A 27,445-nucleotide genomic window follows, 5' to 3' on the forward strand; every position below is an offset into this window, starting at 1 on the left:
AACTTCTCTCTTTGAGTGTCTTTATAGGACTTCAGATACCTCATATCTAAAATATATCTGCAAACCAATACCCCCATCCTGCCCCTAACCTAAATTTGCTATTCCTTCTGAATTCCCTGACTTGGTTATTTTATTAATGATGTCATCATTTTTGCCCTGGCAAAAACTAGAAACTTTGAAGTTATCTCACCAATTCCTTACTTCAAGCCAATTTTCTTCATTGTAAATTCATTCTTGTAAATTCTGCCATAGATCATACCTGTCCATTTCTCTCCATGACTATACCCCTAGTTCAGGCATAATCATCTTTCCCTTGGCTATTACAACAGCCCTTTCTTAATCACCCTGCCTCCAGTTTCTCTCTCTCAGTCCCATGCTGCAAGAGCTGTCTTCCTAAGAGACAGGTTTAATTGTATTAGTTCTATACCTAAGATTTTTTTTGGCTCCTCTGCAGGATCAAGTCCAAACTTGTGAGTAGAATATGTTTTTACATATTCTATTGTAACCTTCACAGTTTAGCTGCAGTGGATAGTGAAATCCTTTCCTTCCCCACACAGGTGTCAAATTTTGAGAGACAGGACACAAACTGTTGGAGATAAAAACGTCAACATTATTACTTAGCTTTTTACTGATAGAAGCTGGGTTAGAGAACACAGCTTAGGCTTGTGGGAAAGTGGGTTTATTATTTTGCCCTTAAATGAGAGACTCCCAGACAGGCGTGGTGGCTCACACCTGTAATCCCAGCACTTTGGGAAGCCAAGGTGGGCAGATCACTTGAGGTCAGGAGTTTGAGACCAGCCTGGCCAACATGGTGAAACCCTGTCACTAGGAAAAATACAAAAACTAGCCATGCATGGTGGTGTGTGCCTGTAATCCCAGCTACTTGGGAGGCTGAGGCAGGATAATCGCTTGAACCTGGGAGGCAGAGGTGGCAGTGAGCCAAGATCACACCACTGCACTTCAGCCTGGACCACAGAGTGAGACTCTGTCTCAGAAAAAAAAAAGTATAGATTTTGAATGAGTTAGTATATCTTTGAGATTATAAATGATAAGAGTACTTAAAGGTTAAAAAAGAGAAAGAAATACCAAAATAAAGTGCCCAGCTCAGTATTCCCGTCAGAAAAGGCCTTTGTGAAACCAGAATACATCCAGAATTGGATTAGCACAGTAATGTTTAGTTTCAACCCATGTCATGCCAAGACTACCTGAGACAGCTGGGTGACACTCATCTGCAGAGAGCTAGTATGGTTGAGTGGCCAGTGAAACAATCCCGGTGCTACCATTTGCTAACTAGAATTATTTAGATTTTCTTACTCTCAGTTTTCTCATTCAGAAAGTAGCAGTGACTCTAGCGCCAACCTCATGGTTGTTGTAAGGGTTCCTTGTATTCAACATGGAAGTACTTAGCAGCGTCTGGAATGTAGTAAATAATAAGTGGTGCTATTATAGATGCTATAGCTAGGACCACCAGGTGGGAACTCTTGAGTAACAGATCGTGAGTGTATGCTAAATCTTTAAATACTTCTATCAGTGATGTCCAAAATGTCATGGGTTGCCCTGTAAGTCCGGTTTTTCTTATCACTAAAAGATGAGTAACTTTAATCTACTTGGCAGTCACAATAGATGACCTAGAATCACAGATGATTAGGTATGGAAGGTACATTGGAAGATACCTAGGATGACCTGCTTGCAGAAAAAGAAACAGTAACCCAAGATTGTGGGTCGTTTACCCAAGGCAACCTGGTTGGAAGTGGTGAGCCTCGGACTAGACCCAGGTCTTTCAACTTAAAGGCCACTGCTCTTTGCTCTGTATTAATTTCCTTCCAAGGAACTTCTAAAATCCTGTGTCCTGATATTCTGTTTCTACTCTTTAGACACACATCTGTTCTTTTAAATACGGTGTTTTTAAACAATTCAGCAAGTGTTTTTAAAGGATCCAGAGGCTGGGCACGGTGGCTCATGCCTGTAATCCCAGCACTTTGGGAGGCTGAGGCGGGCAGATCACCTGAGGTCAGGAGTTTGAGACCCGCCTGGCCGACATGGTGAAAACCCCGTCTCTACTAAAAATACAAAAAAATTAGCCTGGGCATGGTAGTACATGCCTGTAGTCCCAGCTACTTGGGAGGCTGAGGTGGAAGAATGGCTTGAACCAGGAAGATGGAGGCTGCAGTGAGCTGACATCACGCCACTGTACTCCAGCCTAGGCAACAGAGTGAGACTCTCTCAAAAAAAAAAAAAAAAAACAAGGATTCAGGGTACATATATGTATTACTTAGCTATTACTGCAGAGCAAATCATCCCAAAACTTGGCTGAAAATAACAAATATTTATTATCTCACAGTTGTTGTGGGTCAGTAATCTGTGTTCTCCTTATCTAGGTGCCTCTGGCTTAGTCTCTCATGAGGCTGTAGTTAAGGTGCTGCATCTGAAAGCTCAACTGGGATGGGGAAAGGGTGATTCACTTCCAAGCACAATTGTTGGCAAGATTCAGTTATGCCACATATGCCTCTCCATACAGCAGCTCACAACACGGAACCTGGCTTCCTGCAGAACAAGTGAGAGTGAATATGAGTGCCTCAAGGCAGAAGCAGTCTTTTGGAACGTGGTCTTGGAAGTAACGTGCTATCATCTCTACCTGCTTCTGTTGCTAGAAGCAAGTCACCAGCCTCCATGCAAGGAGAGGAGACTATAGGAAACACGAATACCAGGAGGAGGGGATCACTGGGGTTCATCTTAAAGGCTGTCTACTACATACTAGATAATTGTTATAAAAATTAAAGGAAGAATTCTAAAATCTTACTGTTCAAGGAGAAATAAAAATCAACCATGAGTTATTATTAAGTTTTAAAGAGATCTTTCTCCCTCTCCCCCCTTAATAATCCACACTCATCAGTTTTCTTGCTCTCTTTCTCTTTAGGGAAAAAATGCATTTTTCAAAGACCTAACTTCAATTCAGTTATTACCTAGTGGGGAAATGGATCCAAATTTTATTTCTGTACGGCAACAGGTAAATTACAGCTATTGGATTTTGTTTTTGTTTCTTGGAAAAAAAACAGTAAGGGAAAAATCTAGCTGGCATTTGAAAAGAATGACCACTTTCTATCGCAAGGACAGAAAACCAAACAGCACATGTTCTCACTCATAGGTGGGAATTGAACAATGAGAACACTTGGACACAGGGTGGGGAACATCACACACCGGGTCCTGTCGTGGGGTGGGGGAAAGGGGGAGGGATAGCATTAGGAGATATACCTAATGTAAATGATGACTTAATGGGTGCAGCACACCAGCATGGCACATGTATACATATGTAACAAACCTACACGTTGTGCACATGTACCCTAGAACTTAAAGTATAGTAATAAAAAAAAATAATAATATTTAAAAAACAATGACCACTTTCAAAGTATTCTTGAGAGCTAGTTGTTTACCTTTAAATGATGTGTTCCTTTTTTGATAACTAAACAATTTAATAGAAAAGCCACTATAAGTGACAGAAAAGCTAACAATACTTTGCTTTAGGTATTTTAAAATGAAACAGTAACAATACATTGCTCTATCTCTTTCTCCATTTTCAAGTTCTTATTGAAAGTTGTCAGTGCAGCTGTCCAGGCCCAACATTCAGCCACAAAGGTCAAAGATCCCACAGAAGAGGCCACACCCACTCCTTTTGGGAAAGACCAAGATTGGCCAGCTCTAGCTGTGGATTTAGCCCATCACCTTCAAGTTAGTGAAGATGTTGTTAGAAGGCATTATGTGGGGGAACTATACAACTATGGAGTTGACCACTTAGGAGAAGAGGTAATCATGACCCTTTGAATGTTAATTGGGCTCAAGTTATAAAATTGATAGTTGGAATAAAGAATCAGTAAAGTCTCCAATGAAGCCTTTTGCTCTTCCTTTTGTTAGAACATCTAGGTATAAAAATAGAACAATAGAATATTTTTTAAAACATAAAATTATAATCAAATAATTCCTACAGTGTGCCAGGCCTGCCCTACGCACAGGGATATAGCAGTAAACAAAACAGACAAGGTTCCTTCATCATGGACTTGATATGCTGGTAGGAGCAGAAAAGCATGCTAAATTTTGCATTGAATGGTAGGTGCTATGAAGAAAATAAAGAGGGCCAGGTGTCGTGGCTCACACCTGTAATCCCAGCACTTTGGAAGGCTCAGGTGGCAGATCACTTGAGCCCAGAAGCTCGAGACCAATCTGGGCAATATAGCGAGACCCCGTCTCTAAAAAGGAAAAAAATATTTATTTTTAAATTAAAAGAAACAGGATCATATGAATAAACAGGAGCCACTACAGTAGAGTGGTCAGAGAAGGTGACATTTGAACCAAGCCCCCAAGGAGAAGCAGCAGCCAGCTACTCAGAAACTGGGAGAACAGTGCTTGAGACAAGAATTACAAAGGCCCTGAGGTGGGGACTAGAATGACTAGGTCCAGGACTAGAAAGGCCGGTATGGCTGACCAAACATAGTAAGCAAGGAATAAAGAAGTATGGCATGAGGCAGGGAGGCTGGCCCGGGCCATGGCCCTATCCTAGGTCTCGGAGCCCATGGTTATTCTAAATGTATTCAGAAGCCATTAGAGGGGCTGGGTGTGGTGGCTCACGCCTGTAATCCTAGCACTTTGGGAGGCCAAGGTGGGTGGATCACTTGAGGTCAGGAGTTCAAGACCAGCCTGGGCAACATGGTGAAACCCTGTCTCTACTAAAAATACAAAAAATTAGCCGGGTGTGGTGGCACATGCCTGTAATCCCAGCTACTTGGGAGGCTGAAGCAGGAGAATCACTTGAACCCAGGAGGTGGAGGCTGCAGTAAGCTGAGATTGCACCACTGCACTCCAGCTTGGGTGGCAGAGTGAGACTCCATCTCAAAAAACAAAAAAGCCATTAGAGGGTTTCAAATAGACATGACATGAAACTCCTTTTATTTGCCAAAAGTTTGAAAACAGCACATTGAGTAGCCATATTGAATTAAAAGATTAGGTGATGAGAGAAAAAAAAAAACCAAGGAGCAGAGATTTGGGTTTAAATGCTAAGTTTGATTTGGATTTATCTTTGGTTGTATACAATCAAAAGATAAATGGCCACAGTTCAAAAATCAACTAGAATCTCTTCACTGGCAACCCCTTTCCTATAGAATAAACAAATCTGCCTGCTCTGACTGTATTATTTCTCCATGTTCCTATCATCTTCAGGCCATTCTACAGGTTCATGACAAAGAGGTCCTTGCCTCTCAGCTGCTGGTGCTGATGGGGCAAAGGCTGGCTCATGCGCTTCTTCACACCCAGACAAAAGAAGGAATGGAGCTGCTTGCCAGACTTCCACCCACACTGTGTACTTGGCTGAAAGCAATGGTCAGTACAATAGAACGAGATCAGGCAAAAGGTCATTGGATGTTTTCTTGAGTGCTTAGTTAATAACAGTTATGAAGAAAATTTGACAGGTTTAATTCACCTAGTTACAAAGAAAAGCATTTTTATGTAATAACTCTTAAGTCAGTAACAATTATTGTTTAGTTGTCTATAATAGGTTATTTTTGTGTCCCATTTGCAGGACCCCCAGGACCTTCAAAACACTGAAGTGCCAATTGCAACAACAGCTAAACTAGTAAATAAAATAATAGAGCTTTTACCAGAAAAACATGGGCAGTATGGTCTAGCCTTACACCTCATTGAAGCTGTGGAAGCCATATCTCTTCCTTCTTTATGACACTTACCTACTGGAAATAGTCTAAAATTATGATTATAACATGAAGTAGTGCATGGTTATTTTACATAGTAAGACCTGGAATTTTATGGGAAAAGTATGTCTTTTTTTTTCCTTTTGTAAAATAAATAAAAGTATATACAACTTTTAAAAAGTGCAACCCTGGCTAAATTCCACTCCTTTGGTTAATACTGAAGATAAAATATAAACAAATGTCAACTCTGTTATAATTAATACAAATGTTTTACTGTTTATTTCTAATTCAAACACTTAAGTAGCTTTATTGTTAAACTTTGCTATTTAAAATTGGTTATAATTTAGATTATGTTCTTATAAGATTCTATATTTCCTATCTAAAATGTTGTTGTAATTCAATTTAAATGTGTTCATGTACAGTCCCCATCAGTAGAGTATAGAAACACCCCACTCTCCTTTAGTAAATGTTGAGAAAATGCCTTTGTTGTCATGCTCCAAATCCCACACTGGGCTGCCACCTGGGAGTTCTGGATACTGAAAGGTTCCTTTCCCAGAGGTTCTGCTGTTGCCATCAGAGGAGGATGACCATGCTTGAGGAGGAAGAATGGGTTCAAGATCATCATATTCATCAGAAGGGGACGCTAAATAGAACCCTTAACCTGTTGTACTTGCCAAAATTGAGAATCAGAGGTGTGTAAAATGCAGCAAATTAATTATAATGTAAGTTAAGATTTGCTTTTTGCCAAGTTGCAAAGTTGTATCCACATCAGGTCACTGTAAAAATGTATTATCTTGTAAAACTTATGTAAAAAAAAAAAAAAAAAGGCAAAGATACTAAAAATTTTAAGTCCAACTTTATTTTTCCTACAAGTGTTTAGAAATGCTTCTGGGATTTGCTAATGTTATCTGTCCTTGGGAACAGTATTGAAAAAACTGCTTAGTGATACTACAGCTTTAGCAAACCTACCTCACAGCTGGGATGAGAGGATAAAATACAACTAATTTTGTACCCTATAGTGCCTAGAGCAGTCCAAGTGCTAAATAAATATTTACTGATTAAAACCAAACTATAGCTACTCGGGAGGCTGCAGGAGGATCGCTTGAGCCCAGGAGTTTGAGGCCATTCTGGGCAATATAGCAAGACCCTGTCTCAAAAAAAAAAAAAAGAAAAAACCAAACTAACCAAAACTCTGTAAAAGAGTGCTTTGAGCTCTACAAATACCAAGTATTTATTATGGTATATTTTTAGAATGTAGCCATACAGTGTAATTATGGGTATCTGTCATGGATCACAATTATTATTCATAGTAAGTCACTGTGATACAGAAGTTTGTTTCTTCACTTCCCCTTAAGAAGCCAACTATAGTAATCATGCAAAGTTGAGGAGTATGTCCTTCAGGGATATAAAGAAAAACAAATCTGTTTTTTGAGCTAAAAGAGCACATCCAAACAAGAATTTAACTGGCTAAAATTTAGTAATTACTGTTAAGTATCAAACTTAAAATCTTACAAGATAAATGGTTAAGATGTCTTGAGTATTTGGGATGGGGGCCTGTGAGTCTGATTGAGACATACATTTTACAGAGTAGCAGCACTGGAAAGGGCTAGTCCAACCTCCCAGCCTCTGCTTGGGTCTCCACTGCCCCAGCCACACACATCCTAGAATTCTTGTAAACATATCTGGCTCTGTATTAACAGTCACTTGTTATATGTGTTCTAAGAGATTAGTTCTTCCTGTGATTTTTCCAAGTACGCTGAAAGTAGTAGTATGAACTTAAGGAGGCTAGTCAAAGAAACTTGGAGTTACAGGTATTTTCAAAGAATAAATCCTCAATTCCATCATCACTTGGCGGGGAGGGGGCACTTATTAAGCATTTTAGATAATAAAACTGGTTAAGCTTACTCTGGCAGAACAGACAATCAAATCTGGGGATTGCTGAGAACAATAATAAGCTGAAGTATGGCTCACAGAATCCTAACACAAATCATTAAGTCTCTAGTTAGATTTATTATCCTAAAATTTTTCATAGAATTTTAAAATTGAATTCTGACTTGTATGGTTAAGAAAAGCAGTTAAATATTTTACTACTTATCAAGGGCTTTTAAAATAAATCTGACAGGAAGAAAGGCAAATAAATACCTATGTAGACATTCTATAATAACAAAGAGCCATAGATGATAAAGGAATTAGATTTTAATGTAGAACTGGTGGTTTCTGAAACAAAGGTATGTGGTACTTTTATTGTAGTTATTGATGAGAAGCCAGTAACCAGTAGTGTTTTCCTAGATATATGCCCACCCTCACACAACTTTCTTCATTAACGTTAAATATGCATTTTTATCTTATTAAATTATATTGTATAATGCTGAAGGAAAACAAAGTGTTCAAATAATCATAACTTCTACATTACAGGTTCTGTTTGTTTAGATGTAGAACTAGAGGGGCCAGGGTAAATGTAGATAAAGAGATATATAGCACCATGCTTCTTAATGCTTCATACTTTTGCAAACAGAAAAAAAAAGTTTTACTTTTATTATAAAACTTCATCTGTGGTCAAAGTAAACACTGTTACATTTAAATTGCTTTTTAAAAACAATTGCGATCTAAAAAGTCAAAAATCTGAAATTTAACAATATGAGACTTACACTGAATATAATGTTCATTTAGAAGTTGCTGTGGTCCATTTCATTTATAAGGGACAAATATTTTTACAGTACACTATAGCAACAGCGAAAGCCCTCTCTCACCCTGATAGGAATGGGTTTGCTGGGTGTCTAGAAGTTAGATTCCTGCTGAATAGAATTAGCCATCCTTAAAAGATTTTAATCCAATACGGAACTGTTTATAAAATGCTTTCTCTATTGTAATGTACTGTAAGTAGTGAAATTCTGTATATACTGCTATTTTCTGTCTGTTCATTGTTGTGAACTTACTTATGTATATTAGTGAAATAAATTTTCAGCTTTCATGTTGTTTCCTAAACATTCATAAGTATAACTATTTAAGAGATTTCTTCCTTTCTTGAGTAACAAATTTGGTGATTATTTTCTTTCTAATCCAACCCCAAAAACTAGCTATTCTGAAAAGGTTGATGTTCACTAATGGGAAGAATGAAATGACCCTTCACCTCTTAAGGGAAACAGGCCTCCGCCATTCCCTTTCAAAACTATACTTTTTTTTACTTGATACTCACAACTTCTGCACCAACATCAGTCAGTATTTTTCCAGAATGCCTTTATTTTCAGTATCATAGAATTTAAATACGGAGTCAAAAGATTTATAAAATATAAAACATTTTCTGCTTGGCCATATTTGAAGACAAGCTGAATATATATCTATGTTCTGAATAAGTCCATTATGGATATATATAGGAAGAGATATACACACATCCATCCACAGATACACACACACACATATATATATTTCTGCATGTATATATACATAATTCTTTCTATAGTTACAGGAAATACTTTTTATAATTCTGATTTTGACTCCCATCCTCCACCATTTACTCATCCACTCATTACCTAAATCTTGGATTTCTTTCCAATATTGTAAATAATCCATCTAAACTTCTAGCCAGTACTGTCAGGAGGGTTCTTGCTCGAGTGAGCTGTTAATACTATTTTCCACTAACAACTTCTGCACATCGAGGACAGAGTGTATCTGAAGACTCCGCTGTATACTTCCAACAACGAGGGCATTTTTCTTTCGTAGTCGGCATGACAATTACTTTATAGGAAGATTCTTCACGAATATCACCACCTATAAAAAAATACATGAAGAGTATTTCTGATAGGCATTCAACTTGTAACACTGTTTCTTAATTGGTTTAGCAGAGGCTTCTTTTTCAGTCTTTTGTCCTGCCCTGGTAAAGCTTGTCAGACACTTCCCCATTTGCCCCATTACATATATAGCCAAGATAATGGGATCATATAACTCAACAACTGAAGAGAGCTGAGGAACTAGAGACCCCCGTGACTCTGAGATTAACTGACATCTCCCAAGTCACTGAGTTCTACATCTACTCAGGCAGAGCAGACTTTCTAGCTGTTAAATCTGGGTATAGTTCTGATGAATGACACTGCCTCTCCAGCTACATACTTGACTACGAATTTTTAAAAGCCAAATTATAGTGACAACTACAGTGTCCTCACTCAAAATATCTCGTGGGACAAAAGGAACCAAAAATATCTCCACAATTAATACTCTTAGACCTCAGATTGATAAAAATATAAAAGTAAGTTATTTTCCAGTCATCATACAAAGAGTATATGAACATTACATGGCCGAGCACGGTGGCTCATTGCCTGTAATCCCAGCACTTTGGGAAGCCGAGGTGGGTGGATCACCTGAGGTCAGGAGTTCAAGACCAGCCTGGCCAACATGGTGAAGCCCCGTCTCTACTAAAAATACAAAAATTGGCTGGGTGTGGTGGCAGGTGCCTGTAATCCCAGCTACTTGGGAGGCTGAGGCAGAATTGCTTGAATTTGGGAGGCGGAGGTTGCAGTAAGCCAAGATTGCACCATTGCACTCCAGCCTAGGTGACAAGAGCGAAATTCCATCTCAAAAAAAAAAAAAAAAAAAAGAAAAAATCATACAAAGTAAATTAAGCCAGAACTTTTACTACATGGTCTATGCTGCCAAGCCCAAATTTGAACTGACGCCTCTAAGTTAGCTTCCCATCTCCTGGTACCCAAAAGCTATGAAAAACACAAGCAGCATAACCTTTGCCAAGATACCTGCTTATCTTTCTTTTTTTTTTTGAGACGGGGTCTCGCTCTGTCGCCCAGGCTGGAGTGCAGTGGTGTGATCTCGGCTCACTGCAAGCTCCGCCTCCCGGGTTCACACCATTTTCCCGCCTCAGCCTCCCCAGCAGCTGGGACTACAGGCGCACACCGCCATGCCTGGCTTATTTTTTGTATTTTTAGTAGAGACGGGGTTTCACCGTGTTAGCCAGGATGGTCTCAATCTCCTGACCTCACGATCCACCCGCCTCGGCCTCCCAAAGTGCTGGGATTACAGGCGTGAGCCACTGCGCCCGGCCTATTTTTCTTTATTAACGCAACTCTGCCTCTACCAATGAAGATGAACCAGGTTGACTTTTAAAATCTTCTATAAAACAAATATCGACAAAATGCTTGCTTATGAGATATCATCGTTAGAATGAGCTCAATAAAAGTTCCTCCTTAACCCCTCACAAGAATGGCTAAATATTTTAATCTGGGGTATACATAATAGGAAATTTTAGAATCAACACTGGGGAACAGTGGGCAGGACTGGGCCAGTACTGGGGTACTAAGTATCAAAGCAGGGGGACGCAAAAGGGAAATGGAAGCAAGTCAGACTAACATAAACTTCATATACAGTGACCATTATTTATTCAAAGGACAGAAAGAAAATCTCTCTCCCTCTTCTGTCCCTAGCCCTCAGTTCCCAAGATCATCAGGTAAGATAGTTTTAAGAGCAGGCTTAGAAACTTGGCAATTGTTTATATTATTTCCATAGAAAGATGTATTCCAAGTACATATCTACCTTTAGAATAAACCTAGTCCACTGGAAAGCTGGAGATGACCTATAATTATTCAGTTCTCCAGCTGTTGTTTCTTTCACCTCCTTCTTACCTTCTAAGTTGATGAGGAATTTCCCTTGAAGCTCAATTACATCTGCAGTTATCTCTCGTGGTTCCTGAGCCAGTAAAGTTGACTCAGAAGCCATCATTAATTCATTCAACTGAGAGGTGCTGGAAGTCTCTTCAGACTGCAGCATCTGGAAGGAAGCATGTGAAAGTTACAGTGTATGTTAAATTTGTACCATAAACTGAGGTTATAAAAAGAAACACTATAAAATCTCACGTTTAGAGAGGAACCTTCTGGTATACCATTGCATCCTGAGCAAACACCACTAAATGCATCAATCCTAATTAGCATAAAAGGTCTTAACTAAATATTTCCATCAACAGTATTTATTGAGAATGCTAGGCACTTCACTTTGCTAGATCCTAAGATGTCTCTTATTTCTAATTGTCACATACATACACACAAAAAAAACCTATATGGTGTTTATTATCCTCACTTTACAAATGAAGAAACAAGCAAAGAGAGGTTAACTTGCCCAAGATTCTCAACCCATAAGTGGTGGAACTGCAGGTCAAGCCCAGGTCTGTCAGCTTCAAAGCCTTTTTTTTTTTTTTTTATGTGTCATTGCATGAGGGGCTAAAATACTATCTCAACAGGCACCTGCTTTTAGTAATGTATACTGATAGTGGCAATCTGAACAATACGCGGGAATGCTCATGAAGTAGACTGAATTTTTCTGATGAACACATTTTTCTCTGTAATTTTGATCTTCAAAGTGAGTTTGTAAGCTAACCAACATAGACATTCCTTTAAAAATTAAAGCCCATGAGAAACAAGAGACTCGAGATTAATTTGGTTTTAACAAGTTTATGCAATTAGTAATGGATAGAACCAGGACTCCATCTGACAGCTACTTGGTATGATTCCTAAGGAAAATACATTCACGTTTTTGAAAATCCCAAAGTATCTTTTTCAATAAAATTGATCCAAACAAGCTGTTCTTCTTTTTAGTTCATTACTTAGAAAGACTGAAGTCAAGGAAACATAGTATGTAGGAAAAAAGGCCAGGACTAGGCTGTGTTACCCTGGCTAGGTCACAGCTTCAGCAGTCCTCATTTCCTCACTTGTAAGATGAACAGCTTCCCAAGTTTTAAATTTTAAAATATGAACATCTCATCGATTATACCTACTAGCTATTTCAAGCTCAAATCTTAATCACGCTAATTACATCATTAAAAATTTAAATTGAGCTTACCATACAAAATAAGATGGATATTTTTTAGAAAACTGACACTAATAAAACTTTTAAAAAATAGCTCTTTCCACCGTCTTTCTGCACCGCCACAATGGTGCGCATGAATGTCCTGGCGGATGCTCTCAAGAGCATCAACAATGCCAAAAAGAGAGGCAAAAGCCAGGTGCTTATTAGGCCATGCTCCAAAGTCATCGTCCGGTTTCTCACTGTGATGATGAAGCATGGTTACATTGGCGAATTTGAAATCACTGATGATCACAGAGCTGGGAAAATTGTTGTGAACCTCACAGGGAGGCTAAACAAGTGTGGAGAGATCAGCCCCAGATTTGATGTGCAACGCAAAGATCTAGAAAAATGGCAAATAATTTGCTTCCATCCCGCCAGTCTGGTTTCATTGTACCGACAACCTCAGCTGGCATCATGGACCATAAAGAAGCAAGACAAAAATACACAGGAGGGAAAATCCTGGGATTCTTTTTCTAGGGATGTAATACATATATTTACAAATAAAATGCCTCATGGAAAAAAAAATTATATTCATTGCCAATTCTCTTCTTAAGCATTTAGACTGGAGAAAAATCACATCATTATGTTAAGCTATAAGCCAATCTGGCCAATCAACCCCTAAATATCCCAAGAATAAAATTCTGATGACCCTTCTGGAAATAAAAATAGGATAAATGCTTTGAAACATATGTGGTAACTTGCTGGAGAAAATGAACTTTCTCCAGATTTCACAAAATAAAAATGGAAACTCTTTTTGGGTTTGTTTTGAATCTGGTCCAGATGGATGAAATTCTCAGGAAACCTGACCCTTAAAACAAAACTCCCGATTTTTATACATTCAAAGATGATCGCGATCAATTTATATGTCACCTGTCTTCTAAATAGTCCTCAGGCCTTTCATTTGAAACAGAACTTTATTTACTCCTTCCCTGTCCCTACACAGTAACATGTACGTGTTACATGCACAGAACACATTTTACAAGACATGGAAAAGAATATGGTGAAATAGGAAACAAAGAATCAGTGATGATATCAGGATTAGAAGATGGAAACCCTAATTTTTAAATTAATTTTTTTTAAATTTAGACACATTTTTTTTAAATGTGCATTGACTTTGCTTAATTTATTAAAAGATATTTAAAAGTGAAAAAGTACATGAAAAGGAACATAATAGAATAATTGCATAGTAAAGTTACACATAACCCAATGTTATTTGATTAATTTAGACACATTTTAAAAGCAAATTTCAGGCAAAGCTCTATGATACTAACACCATTTCAAAAGGTATGTTATTGCTGCATACCTCTATTATCTCAAAAAGCAGTCCAGGTTCTATCACAATGATAACCTTGTACTCAGCTGCATTTTTGCCAGGGATGCTTCCAAGAAATGAATCTCGCATTGCACACGCACTCTCCACAGCTTCTTCCAACCCGGGCTTCTTCCAGATAGAGCTAGTACTAATCCACCCAGTACGGAAAACACTCTTGGGCTCTTCAGAAGAACAGAAACAGTAAACTGCTTTACAAACATCCTAAACTGTATATGAAGTTCTAACCATTAAATACTTACCATTAATGGGAAATAAGAATTGTTATTTATGGTAATCAAGTGATGAAATATTATGGATCCATCCTAATTATTTACAAAACATATCAGCATTGGAAAATCTTTGTTACATTTAAACAAAAGAGAAAATATATAAGATCTCAAAGGAAAAAAAAGGATGCTTAGAAAAAATATACAGAAATATCCCAATATTAACAGCTATCAGTAGTAAGATTGTAAGTGACTTCCCCCTCTTTCTATACTTCTACAGTCTCTAATTTTTATAAACTTATTACAATCAGAAGAAAACAACTATCATAAAACTCACTAAAAGCACTATATTTTGTTTTAATATAACCTAAAATATATTTCAGATCATTTTTTTTGAGAAAGAGTCTTGCTCTGTCACCCAGGCTGAAGTATAGTGGCATGATCTTGGCTCACTGCAACTTCCACCTCCCGAGTTCAAGCAATTCTCCTGCCTCAGCCTCCCAAGTAGCTGGGACTACAGGCGCCCGCCACCATCATGCCCCGCTAATTTTTATATTTTTAGTAGAGATGGGGTTTCGCCACATTGGCCTGGCTAGTTTTGAACTCCTGACCTCAAGTGATCTGCCCACCTCAGCCTCCCAAAAGTGCTGGGATTACAGGCGTGAGCCACCATGCCAGCCATTTCAGAACAGTTATAAAGGTATTTAAGAAAAAAGGTGATTTCTCGACACTGTCAAGCCGCTAATACATTTCAGAAAGCACAGAATTCTGAAATTTATCCTACTCCTCTACAAATAGGTGCAGAAACAAATACATGACCAAAACACACTGTGTCACACAGCAGTCACTGTAAATGGATAAGTGCCCCTTTTATGAAGCAGATAAAAGTAGAAGTTGCACCTTTATCAGGGATATTTCTCATTAAGAGAATAAATGAAGTATTCCTTACCTTTAATATAAGGTATGTGCTGGAACACCTCTTCAGCCAGGTGAGGAAGAATGGGAGCAAAAGAACGAACTATTACATCCAAAATTTCAATTAATGCAGTCTGACAAGAGCGTCGTTTGGGGTCATTTTCCTTTTCACAATAGAGCCTGAACAAGAACAACTTATTCAGCAGTTGACAATACTTTATACATTATGGTCACCAAGATGGGACCTGCCTCAGGTTGAGTTTATTCCTAGTGGCTAATCCTATGGCTCTAATCATCTTCTACTTAAAGAATACAATACACTCTCCTACAATTTTACTCCGTCCAGGTGTACCCACCTCCTTGAAAGCACTCATGGCTACGCTATCTCATTCTGTTTCTCAGGTGGATGACAACTAGAGCCTGGACTACTGTATTAAAGGACTATGAATAAGTTAGTTGATGGTATTTAACATGTGGCTCCCACCCACTACAATGCTATTAGTGTGTTAAGGGAAGGAGTAGGAGTTATAATCCCTATGTGCAAGGTCCTTGGGGTGCTGACAGGCTGAGGATAACGCCTCAGACTGGACTCATTACCATAAAGGTAGGACCATCACCTGCACACTGGAGCAACAGATGAAGACTTGGCATCAAGCCCTCTTCTACAAGGTTACTGCTAATATTATACACTGTTACCATATAATTGCACATATATATCTCTCTCTTCCCTTCAGGATTTGAGAACTCCTGAGAACAAGCATTATGTTCATCATCTGATATCAGTAGTGATGATTTTTTGAACACTTTATCAAGCACAGCGTTAAGCACATTATTGCTTTTCCTTCTCAATCACGAGGTAAGTATTATTATACCCATTTTACAGATGAAGAAACAGATTACAGAATAAGTTGCCCCAAATCAGAACGCTAGTAAGCAGGAGGGCAAACCTATATACTCAGACTTGACTCTGGAACCCAATCTTTTTTTTTTTTTTTTTTTTTGAGACAGAGTCTCGCTCTGTTGCCCAGGCTGGAGTGCAGTGGCGTGATCTCGGCTCACTGCAAGCTCCGCCTCTCGGGTTCACGCCATTCTCCTGCCTCAGCCTCCTGAGCAGCTGGGACTACAGGCGCCCGCCACCACATCTGGCTAATTTTTTGTATTTTTAGTAGAGACAGGGTTTCACTGTGTTAGCCAGGATGGTCTCGCTCTCCTGACCTCGTGATCCACCTGCCTTGGCCTCCCAAAGTGCTGGGATTACAGGCATGAGCCACCGCGCCCGGCCCAGAACCCAATCTTAATAACTGCACAACACTGCCCATTTTGCTCATCACTATATTCCCAACGGATGCCAAACACAAGTAGACACTCAAAAAATATTTGTTGAGGTTTTGTTGTTGTTGTTTTTTGAGACGAGATCTTGCTCTGTCGCTCAGCCAGCTGGAGTACAGCGGCACAATCTCTGCTCATTGCAACCTCCACCTCCCAGGTTCAAGCGATTCTCGTGCCTCAGTCTCCTGAGTGACTCAGATTACAGGCATGTGCCACCATGCCCGGCTAAGTTTTGTATTTTGTATTTTGCCAGACTGGTCTCGAACTCCTGGCCTCATGTCATCCACCTGCCTCGGCCTCCCAAAGTGTTGGGATTATAGGTGTGAGTCACCACGCCTGGCCATTGTTAAGCATTTTAATATTTAGTCATACATACCTATCTTTGATTATACTGAAATAAAAGTTAGAGAGCTCTCTGGTATAAAACGTCCGTAACAGCCGAACAACTTTTCCAAAATCATATTGTTTGTATAATTCGGTAATCTAGGGAAAAAAGCCAAAATAAATTCAGAAGCTGAGACAGGCAAATGAAAATGTAAGTCATCACAAGCAAAATATGCTCCTTTCAAAAATATGTTTCAATGAGACAAATACAAAACAGGCAATATGCAAGAACTCCTGGGAATCTTCCAAATGTCATTTCTGGATAATACATTTGACTACACTCAGAAAATACTATTTTACTCTGAGAACTACGAAAGGACATTAATTAAGGAAAGAATGAGATTGTAAATAACAAAATCACACCATTTTAACAACAGCAAACAGTGGACGTTACCAACAATTCATTAGTGTTCCTTCATTTATGCCTCATTTATTTTTGATTTGGGCAAAATTGGTATGTACACCTCTGACTTAAGGGTACACTAATGCAAACACATTTCCAATTATGAGAAGACACAATTTTTTTTTTTAAGACAGGGTCTCACTCTGTCAACCAGGCTGGAGTGCAGTGGCACAATCACAGCTCACTGCAGCCTCAAAACCATGGGCTCAAGCGATTCTCCTGTCTCAGCCTCCCAAGGAGCTGGGACTACATACACTGGCTAACACGCCCGGCTAATTTTTAAAATTTTTGTAGAGATAGGTTCCTGCTCTGTTGCCCAGGCTGGTCTTGAACACCTGGCCTTAAGCAATCCTCCCACCTCAGCCTCCCAAAGTGGTAGGATTTATAGGTGTGAGTTTCCGCACCCAGCCAGAAAACACAAATTATTTAAGTCTATATAAAAATGAGCAAGTATCTTATGAGACAAATAGGATAGTCCATTTTGTTTATTCTTGTACTTTATTATGAGGAGCACATCTACAGATAAAGGATAACTCCACTTTATTCCATCTTGTTGGAAAAATAGAGCTAATTATGAGAGAAAAATCTGGTCTGAGGGGAAGTCTGGACATATTTCTCTAATCTTTTGAGAAACTCGAAAGATATGATAACACTTTATACCTAAGGCCAACCTGGGAATGTGTGGAATTTAGCAAGTATAACTTTTCAAGAGTGCTATAGTTACTATTTCTAGCAAGGTCTGTTCCACTCAGATAAAACTAAAATTTTAACCTACAATAGTGCTGATATTTCTAGTTTCCAAAAGTTTATTAATTTACATTTACCTTGTTTGCCAAATCCTGCAGTAAGTGTAGCATGTACTGGTCTATGACATACATATCGTTAATAGGGATGGAATCTGTTTCTGGGTTGAAATCAGCCACATTTCCCAAAAGAAAGCGGAGTGTATTCCTAAGCTATTCATAGGAAGAAAAAATATGCAGTTAAAAAAATTTAATGGTGCCTTCAATTTTCACTGAAAAGTTATTTTATTACTAACTCTTGTCATTTTCTTAATGGGGTATTTTTATTATCATTCTAAATAAGACTACAAATGTAAAAAAATAAAAAACAAAAAGTACACAACGAACTCTTATTCCAATAGCCCGGTTATAGGAACAACCACTGGATTCTATGCCTAACGACTGAATTTTCATTACATTTCTTTATTACGCTGGGGCAAAGCACCTTTTGGTAGCCCAGTTTATTCATGTGTGTTGGTCAGAATAATGTTATTTCACTTGCTTCACAGGTGAAAATAAAGATACATGGAAAAATGTGAAAAGTTATTGAGTACATAAAAGTATACAAAATTAATATAATCTATACGATGCTATATTACATTTTATATATTAATAAAATATAAAGGATATTATATACAAATTATATAAAATTACTAGTATTACTACCAATGTTTTGAAACAAATAAATTTACACAGGAGTTTTTTTTTGAGACAAGGTCTCGCTCTATCGCCAGGCTGGAGTCCAGTGGCGCAATCTCAGCTCACTGCAACCTCCGCCTCCTGGGTTCAAGTGATTCTCCTGCCTCAGCCTCCCGAGTAGCTGGGACCACAGGCATGTGCCACCATGCCCAGCTAATTTTTGTATTTTTAATAGAGACAGGGTTTCACTATGTTGGCCATGCTGGTCTCGAACTCCTGACCTCGTGATCCACCTGCCTCTACCTCCCAAAGTGCTGGGATTATAGGCATGAGCCACCACGCCCAGCCAACACAGGAGATTTTTAAAATCTCACAATATATGAAGAACTCGTTTTCATTCAGTTTTTTTCAGTGCCAAACAAAATGTGTCTCATTTTTTAAAACAATGATTTGACAAACTTATCCTTTAGAAATAGGAAGAATAATAGTTCTAACCTTGCTAATATCATCTCTAGCAGCATTAAGCATGGATGGGCCAATTGCAACTTCAGTGAAGACATTGGAATCAGCTACCCACCAGCGAAGGACATCAGCACCATACGGAGGCTCTTTGCTTTGATCCTTTTCATTGAGAAAAAAATATATAAACACAATGGCTTTCAATTCCAATTAGCCGAACAAATGTTTTAGGTAAAGCTCCTATTCAGATATTTTTGAGCACAATGTAAGTATAAACTATACTAGCACTGTAATGAAATGCAGGCTAACAATCTCCAATTAGACTGTATCTAAAAACAAAACTGGAAAAAGAAAGAGCGTGCTCTGCAATCTTGTTCAATGCATAAATGCTCATACCTAATCTCTTCCCTGGTCATGCCTGTTTCCATCTATTACAGCTGGCGGTTAGACACAGTGCCAGGGAGGTCTCTAAAATAAGGGAGGGGAAGAGGAAGAACTGCTTTTCCTTTCACTATTTCCTAGCAACTCTGTACACAAAACAATGAATGGTTACAGGATGTCAGGCGGGCAGTAAAAAGCTACAGGAGTTAAAAAATAAAAAAAAACAGACAAATGGTTTAATTCACAAAAGCAGCTCCAAAACCCACCCCCCCCAAATCATCAGCAACCTCAGATTTGATGTACATTTAGGACCTGCTTTAAAGTGTATAATTTTCAACAATATAATAATGAAATGTGCACTTAAAAGTTGCAATCTCATTTTTCCTTTTATCATTTCCATTTAACTATACAATTACACTTTACACATTTTTTTTCCACTTCAGACAGTAATGTGCCAACATTGTAACAAGGTTTGAGGGAGGCATACCTCACACAATAGTGTGAAAACCCCATCATCACGCTTACCAATCACAAAAGGATCTACACATTTTAAAGGCTCTCAGACAATTAAAAAAAGAAACAGCATGGTTTGGGACCTAACTGGAGAGTCAGGCCTGAAATAAGTTAAAAGGACCACAATCCCAGCCTCTGCCTTTTTCATTACAATCATGTGTTATTTGAGAGTATAAAAGATAGTTTTTATTTTTACATTGAAGTAACTATATTAAGGGCTTTGGCTGCCAATTTAAGATCCTTAAAACGAAGATAAAATACATTTTAGAGAATCACCTACTTGTCCTCCATTAATGACAACATCAGGATGAATGACATTCCCAAGAGACTTGGACATCTTTTCTCCCTTTTCTCCAAGAGTAAATCCATGAACAATCACTGTCCTAAAGCGACAAATCAGCTATTTTAATGATAAACACAATTATAATGATCTTTCTGAAGATTAAGTATAGCTTAAAAAGAGTATCTAAGTTTGACATAAAAATATGAGTTTTCTTGACTGATTATGAATAAAACCTTTTCTTTTTTTTTTCTTTTTTTTTTTTTTCTGAGATGGAGTCTCACTCTTGTCGCCCAGGCTGGAATGCAGTGGCATGATGTCGGCTCACTGCAACCTCTGCCTCCCAGGTTAAAGGGATTCTCCTACCTACTCCTGACCTCAGGGGATCCACCTAACTCGGCCTCCCAAAGTGCTGGAATTACAGGTATGAGCCACCCCGCCCAGCCGAAACCTTTCCTTAAAAGTCAAATTCAGCTAGGTGCAGTGGCTCACGCCTGTAATCCCAACAATCTGGGAGGCCAAGGCAGGCAGATCACTTGAGGCCAGGAGCTCGAGGCCAGCCTGGCCAACATGGTGAAACCCTGTCTCCACGAAAAATACAAAAATTAGCCAGGTATAGTGGCGTGTGCCTGTAGTCCCAGATACTCGGGAGGCTGAGGCATGAGACTCACTTGAACCCAGGAGGCGGAGATTGCAGTGAGCTGAGATCGTCCCACTGCACTCCAGCCTGGGAGACAGAGTAAGACTCCATCTCAAACAAAAAAAATCATTCTTAGCTCATGTATCACAATAGTTAAATAGTTAACTCTCGACTTACACAAAGGAAAACTTTAGATATTTTCATCACTAAACAGATTATTTTCTGAGCTTCTGCTATGTACTGATTTTATCATTAAAACTAACCAGGCTAGAAGTAGCAAACTACAGAGACAGCAAGGAGATCAGTGGTTGCCAGGGGCCCTGGGGTGGGAGTGGAGATTAGCCACAAATGGGCATGAGAAAACTTTTTAGTGTGTTGGAAATGTTATAGAACCTTTTGTGGTGATAATGGAAAAACTATATAATTCACGAAAAATCAAAATAAAATTTTAAATGAACAAATAAAACCAGGAAAAAGTATGTCTTAAAAAGAGCAGATTATCATCTCAAAATCATTTTCAAAAGACAATTTGAAAAAAATAGGATCTGCCCTTTTATTGGTCTTTAAAACGCATGTTAAGAAACAAAAACATGTAAAAGGGCCAAGCGTGGGGGCTCACGCCTGTAATCCCAGCACTTTGGGAAGCTCAGGAGGGTGGATCACTTGAGATCAGGAGTTCGAGACCAGCCTGGCCAACATGGTGAAACCCCGTCTCTACTAAAAACACAAAAATTAGCCGGGCATGGTGGCATGCGCCGTAATTCCAGCTACTCGAGAGGCTGAGGCAGGAAAATCGCTTGAACCCAGGAGGCAGAGGTTGCAGTGAGCCAAGATCGCGCTACTGCACTCCAGCCTAGGCGACAGAGCAAGACTCCATCTCAAAAAAAAAGAAACACGTAAAATGTTCTGGGATGGGTTTTTATCCTAAGAGAGCCACAATCTTAAGCTAAGCTATTTAGGAATCTTTCTGATTAGTACTTTCACCCACACATTTGAAAAAGTAATTATGTGTACTAAATGAGAATACCTAATTTAATAAAATTCACGAAAGCAATGTTTCAGTTCACTAGCCACTGTGGATATTACAAATACAAAGGACATCTGCACTCAGGCTGTCTTCTCTCAACCTCGAATATCCTTCCCTACATTCCTCCTAGTCAGGTTTTACCACAGATCAAGATCTAGTTCTAGGCCAGGCATGGTGGCTCACGCCTATAATCCTACCACTTTGGGAGGCCAAGGCAGGACTGCTTCAGCCCAGGAGTTTGGGACCAGCATGGGCAATTGGAGGAGAACGCATCTCTAAAAAAAAAATTAAAAATTAGCCAGGTGTGGTGGTGCATGTCTGTAGTCCCAGCTACTCAGGAGGCTGTGGCAGGAGGATTGCTTGAGCCTAGGAGATGGAGGCTGCAGCGAGCTCTGACCACACCATTGCACTCTAGCCTGGGTGACTGAATGAGATCCTTTCTCAAAAAAAAAAAAAAGAACTACATAAGTTCCCCCAGCTACTCCAGTCAATGCTGACTTTTTCTTCAAGGAGTTATGATCTGCCTCACACTCACAAGACACCTTGGTGTCTCCTTTTTCCTTTCTCTTTTTTTTACTTCAAATTCTTACAGAACACTGTAAGCAATCAAGAGTGATGCCTTATCATCTCTATAGTACTCAGCATAGTGCTTCACACACTGGCAGGTACTCAGCAGGTTGGTTCAGGTATACTTACTTATAAGGTGCTCTCTTCCTTGTTGCCACACTTGTTAATAAGGATGACTGAAACCAACCCCCGAGCTGGTCTTTTCCTTCCAAGTACAAATCTGCTTTTTGGTCAGGACCTCAAAATTTAAGTATTAAAAGAAAAAAAACCCAGAAATTTAAGTTAATTAAAACAGAAAAAGAATATACTTATTAATAACAGTTAGTGGGGAGGAAGGGAAATAACTTTACAACAGAGAAAACTGACAGATGCCACCTTAACCAAGAAAGTGACCAAAGTCACACATTACCAGTAGTAATGGGACGGAGATGTATCACGTGACTTCTGAAATGATGTACTGAAATAAACACAGTATCCTTTCTGTGATATTCCTGCCTAAAATGCGTAACGTGAATCTAATCATGACAGTGCATCCCACAAACCCAGAGAGACCATCTACAAAATAAACCTGTACTGCATGAATGTCAAGAAATGTCATGAAAGACACAGAACAAGAACTAGAGAGACATGACAATTAAATGTGACATGTGATCTCATTAGATCTTGGGTCCTTTTTTTTTTCCCTTTTCCACATAAGATGTTATTGGGTAAAATTGAATAAGTTCTATAGACAGTTAACAGTATGGAATCAATGTTAATTCCCTAATTTTTATGTCTGTGTTGGTTATGTTAAGAGACTATCCATGTTTTGGGGAAATATATACTAAAATATTGAGATCAAAGATGCATCTTTTCCTCTACATATATATACATAGAGAGGATATATAAAGCAAATGTAGTAAAATGTTAATGTTAATGCTGGGAAATCTAGATGAAGAGCATGCTGTAATTCTTTATAATACTTCATGACTTTTCAAAATAAAAGAGTTTTCAAAAAAAGTAACATGAGGTCTTTGATAAAGATTACATCCATATTTTAAATCTAAACTCACAACTCTCAAAGCCCCCATAATCCCTTTTATTTGTAAAATTATGATTTGTCCTTATATCCTAAGATTGAAGATTTAGTGTTGTAATCTTCATGTAAGAAAGATTACCTGAGTGGAGGTGGGGAAACAAAATTTAAATAACTGAATCAAACCAATTCAATTGCACCAATATTACTGAGCACTTGTCATACAGCAGGCATTGTGTTAGACCCTGGGGAAATCTGGACTCTGCCTTCTTGGAGCTGACATCTAGTAGGGTAGATTCTATGTTAAGCAAGAAATAACTGTGATGGGGCCGGGTGTGGTGTCTCACGCCTGTAATCCCAGCACTTTGGGAGGTGGAGGCTGGCAAATCCTGAGGTCAGGAGTTTGAGACCAGCTTGACCAACATGGCGAAACCCCATCTCTAAAAATACAAAAATTATCTGGGCATGGTGGTGGGCACCTGTAATCCCAGCTACTTGGGAGGCTGAAGCAGGAGAATCACTTGAACCCGGGAGGTGGAGGTTACAGTGAGCAGAGATTGTGCCACTGCACTCTAGCCTAGGCGACAGAGTGAGACTCTGTCTCAAAAGAAAAAGAAAAGAAATAATTGTGATGGGTGTTACCAAGGGGAAAATGAAGGGTTTAACCTAGTCTGTGCAGCCAGGAAAGTCTGAGATAATGTAAGAAGGTAAATGCATATGCAGTGAAAACAAATCTTTAGCTAGACTAAGAAAATAGAAAAGAAGATCCAAATAAACAAAATCAGAAATGAAAAAGGAGACACGGGGCCGGGCGCAGTGGCTCACACCTGTAATCCCAGAACTTTGGGAGGCAGAGGCGGGTGGATCATGAGGTCAGGAGTTCAAGACCAGCCTGGCCAAGATGGTGAAACCCCATCTCTACTAAAAATGCAAACATTAGCCAGGCATGGTGGCGGGGACCTGTAACCCCAGCTACTTGGGAGGAATGAGGCAGAGAACTGCTCGAACCTGGGAGGTGGAGTTTGCAGTAAGATAAGATCAGGCCACTGCACTCCAGTCTGGGTGACAGAGCAAGACTCCATCTCAAAAAAAAAAAAAAAAAAAAAGAGAGAAAGGTGACATACAACAGACAACAGAGAAATACAAAGGATCATCACAGACTACTATAAACAAATGTACACTAACACATAGGAAAACCTGGAGGAAATGGATAAACCCCTGGACACACACAACCTACCAAGATTAAATCGGGAAGAAATAGAACAGTAAGGAGTAACCGGGCTGAATAAGTAACAAAAAATCTCCCAACAAAGAAAAGTCTAGGACCAGATGGCTTTACTGCTGAATTCTACCAAATATATAAAGAACAACAATTCTGCTCAAACTACTCCAGAGCATCGAAGAGGAGGAAACTCTTCTTAAATCACAGTACAAAGGCAGCATTACCCTGATACCAAAACCAGGCAAAGACACAACAAAAAAGAAAACTACAGGCCAACATCTGTGTTGAACAAAGACACAAAAATCCTCAAGAGGCCACTTGCGGTAGCTCATGCCTGTAATACTAACACTTTGGGAGGCCAAGGCAGGTGGATCATGAGGTCAGGAGATCAAAACCATCCTGGCTAACATGGTGAAACCCGTCTCTACTAAAAATACAAAAAATTAGCCAGGCGTGGTGGTGGATGCCTGTAGTCACAGCTACTTGGGAGGCTGAGGCAGGAGAATTGCTTGAACCTAGGAGGCAGGGGTTGCGGTGAGCCGAGATCGTGCCATTGCACTCCAGTCTGGGCGACACAGTGAGACTCCGTCTCAAAAAAAAAAAAAAAAAATTCAACGTGGCCAGGCATCATGGCTCATGCCTATAATCCCAGCACTTTGGGAGGCTGAGTAGTGCTGATCCCTTGAGGTCAGGAGTTCGAGACCAGCCTGGCCAACATGGTGAAACTCCATCTCTATTAAAAATATAAAAATTGCTGGGCAGAGTGGCTCACGCCTGTAATCCTAGCATTTTGGGAGGCTGAGGCGGACAGATCACCTGAGGTGGGGAGTTCAATTCCAGCCTGACCAACATAGAGAAACCCCGTCTCTACTAAAAATACAAAATTAGCTGGGCGTGATGGCACATGCCTGTAGTCACAGCTACTTGGGAAGCTGAGGCAGTAGAATCGCTTGAACCCGGGAGGCGGAGGTTGCAGTGAGCCCAGGTTGCACCACTGCACTCCAGCCTGGGCAATAAGAGTGAAACTCTGTCTCAAAAAAAATAAATAAATAAATAAAAATTAATCAGGTGTGGTGGCACATGCCTATAATCCCAGCTACTCTGGAGACTCAGGCAGGAGAATCACTAGAACTCGGGAGGCAGAGGTTGCAGTGAGCCGAGACTGTGCCACTGCACTCCAGCCTGGGCGACAGTGTGAGACAAGAAAGAAAGGAAAGAAAGAAAGGAAAGAAAGGAAAGAAAGGAAAGAAAGGAAAGGAAAGGAAAGGAAAGGAAAGGAAGAAAGGAAGGAAGAAAGGAAGAAAGGAAGAAAGGAAGAAAGAAAGAAAGAAAGAAAGAAAGAAAGAAAGAAAAAGATTCAATGCAATTCCATGCAAAATACCAATGATATTCTTCACAGAAACAGAAAAATTCATATGGAAAATTCATCCTAAAATTCATATGGAAACACAAAAGCCTCCCAAATAGTCAAAGCAATACCGAGCAAAAAGCACAAAGCTGGAGGCATCACACTGCCCAACTTCAAAATATACTGCAAAGTTATAGTAAAAAAACGCATGGTGTTGGTATAAAAACAGACACTTAGCCCAATGGGACAGAATAGAGAACCCAGAAATAAATCTACCAGTTTATTGCCAACTGATTTCCAACAAAGGCACCAGAACTTACAGTGGGAAAAGGACACCCTCTTTAAGAAATGGTGCTGGAAAAACTGGCTATCCATGTGCAGAAGAATGAAAATAAACCCCTACCCCATCCTGGCTAACATGGTGAAACCCCGTCTCTATAAAAATACAAAAAATTAGCCAGGCGTGGTGGCGGGTGCCTGTAGTCCCAGCTACTCAGGAGGCTGGGGCAGGAGAATGGCATGAACCCAGGAGGCGGAGCTTGCAGTGAGCCGAGATCGTGCCACTGCACTCCAGCCTGGGCGACAGAGCGAGACTCTGTCTCAAAAAAAGAAAAAAAAAAAAAAAAAGAAAGAAAGAAAATAGACCCCTACCTCTCACCATATACAAAAATCAACTCAAAAGAGAGACTTAAATCTAAGGCCCCCATCTATGAAACTACTAGAGGAAAACACAGGAGAAATCCTCCAGGACATCGGTCTAGGCAAAAATGTTATGGCTAAGACTTCAAAAGCACAAGTAAAGGAGCAAAAATAGACAAATGGGACTATATTAAGAAAAAGCTGCAGCACAGCTAAGGAAACAATCAACACAGTGAAGAGACAACCTGTAGAATGGAAGAAAACCTTTGCAAACTATTTGTCTGACAAGAAACTAATATTCAGACTACAAAGGAATTCAAATAAAGAAACAGCAAAAACAAGAAACAACAAAAAAAATCTCATTACAAAGTGGGCAAAGGGTCTGAACAGACATTTCTCAAAGGATGTCATATGAATGGACAACAGGTATATGAAAAAATGTTCAACATCACTAATCATCAGGCAAGTGCAAATCAAAACCACGGTGATATATCATCTTACCCCAGTTAGCCCAGAATGGCTATTATCAAAAAGAAAGTAACAAATGATGGCAAGGATGTGGAGAGAATGGAACTATTATACACTGTTGGTGGAAATGTAAATTAGTACAGTCATTATAAAAAACATTATGGAGGTTTCTTTTCAAAAAACTAAAAACAGAACTACCATATGAGCCAGCAATCCCACTACTAGGTATTTATGCAAAGGAAATAAAATCAGCGCATCCACAGGACACCTACATCTCCATGTTTATTACAACACTACTCACAATAGCCAAGATATGGAATCAGTCTAACTATCCATCAAAGATGAATGGATAAAGAAAA

The 27,445-nt window shown here is 39.3% G+C and overlaps 2 protein-coding genes, 1 non-coding gene and 1 pseudogene across 3 annotated transcripts in view; 2 read left to right on the top strand and 2 right to left on the bottom strand.

The window, feature by feature from the left end:
• Positions 1–8,664, top strand: part of RAB3GAP2 (RAB3 GTPase activating non-catalytic protein subunit 2) — a 121,021-nt gene extending 112,357 nt beyond the window's left edge. The window contains exons 32-35 of the mRNA XM_002809438.6: positions 2,918–3,007; positions 3,580–3,801; positions 5,209–5,367; positions 5,567–8,664. Of these exons, the coding sequence (XP_002809484.2) occupies positions 2,918–3,007; positions 3,580–3,801; positions 5,209–5,367; positions 5,567–5,722 (627 nt within the window). The 3' untranslated portion in view covers positions 5,723–8,664. The remainder of the gene's footprint in view (positions 1–2,917; positions 3,008–3,579; positions 3,802–5,208; positions 5,368–5,566) is intronic.
• A 249-nt stretch (positions 8,665–8,913) lies between these two features.
• IARS2 (isoleucyl-tRNA synthetase 2, mitochondrial) overlaps positions 8,914–27,445 on the bottom strand; it is a 54,036-nt gene continuing 35,504 nt past the window's right edge. The window contains exons 15-23 of the mRNA XM_002809439.5: positions 22,524–22,632; positions 20,161–20,263; positions 19,023–19,148; positions 17,931–18,062; positions 16,696–16,802; positions 15,025–15,170; positions 13,840–14,030; positions 11,321–11,465; positions 8,914–9,461 (exon numbers count right to left, since the gene is read on the bottom strand). Of these exons, the coding sequence (XP_002809485.2) occupies positions 9,319–9,461; positions 11,321–11,465; positions 13,840–14,030; positions 15,025–15,170; positions 16,696–16,802; positions 17,931–18,062; positions 19,023–19,148; positions 20,161–20,263; positions 22,524–22,632 (1,202 nt within the window). The 3' untranslated portion in view covers positions 8,914–9,318. The remainder of the gene's footprint in view (positions 9,462–11,320; positions 11,466–13,839; positions 14,031–15,024; positions 15,171–16,695; positions 16,803–17,930; positions 18,063–19,022; positions 19,149–20,160; positions 20,264–22,523; positions 22,633–27,445) is intronic.
• Positions 12,590–13,039, top strand: LOC100459575 (small ribosomal subunit protein uS8-like; annotated as a pseudogene).
• LOC112131521 (small nucleolar RNA U13) lies at positions 19,805–19,907 on the bottom strand. The gene has a single exon (XR_002913572.1). It is a non-coding gene; the product is annotated as a small nucleolar RNA U13 (small nucleolar RNA).

This window comes from Pongo abelii, chromosome 1 (genome assembly GCF_028885655.2).
Source record: "Pongo abelii isolate AG06213 chromosome 1, NHGRI_mPonAbe1-v2.0_pri, whole genome shotgun sequence".
Taxonomy (NCBI): domain Eukaryota; kingdom Metazoa; phylum Chordata; class Mammalia; order Primates; family Hominidae; genus Pongo; species Pongo abelii.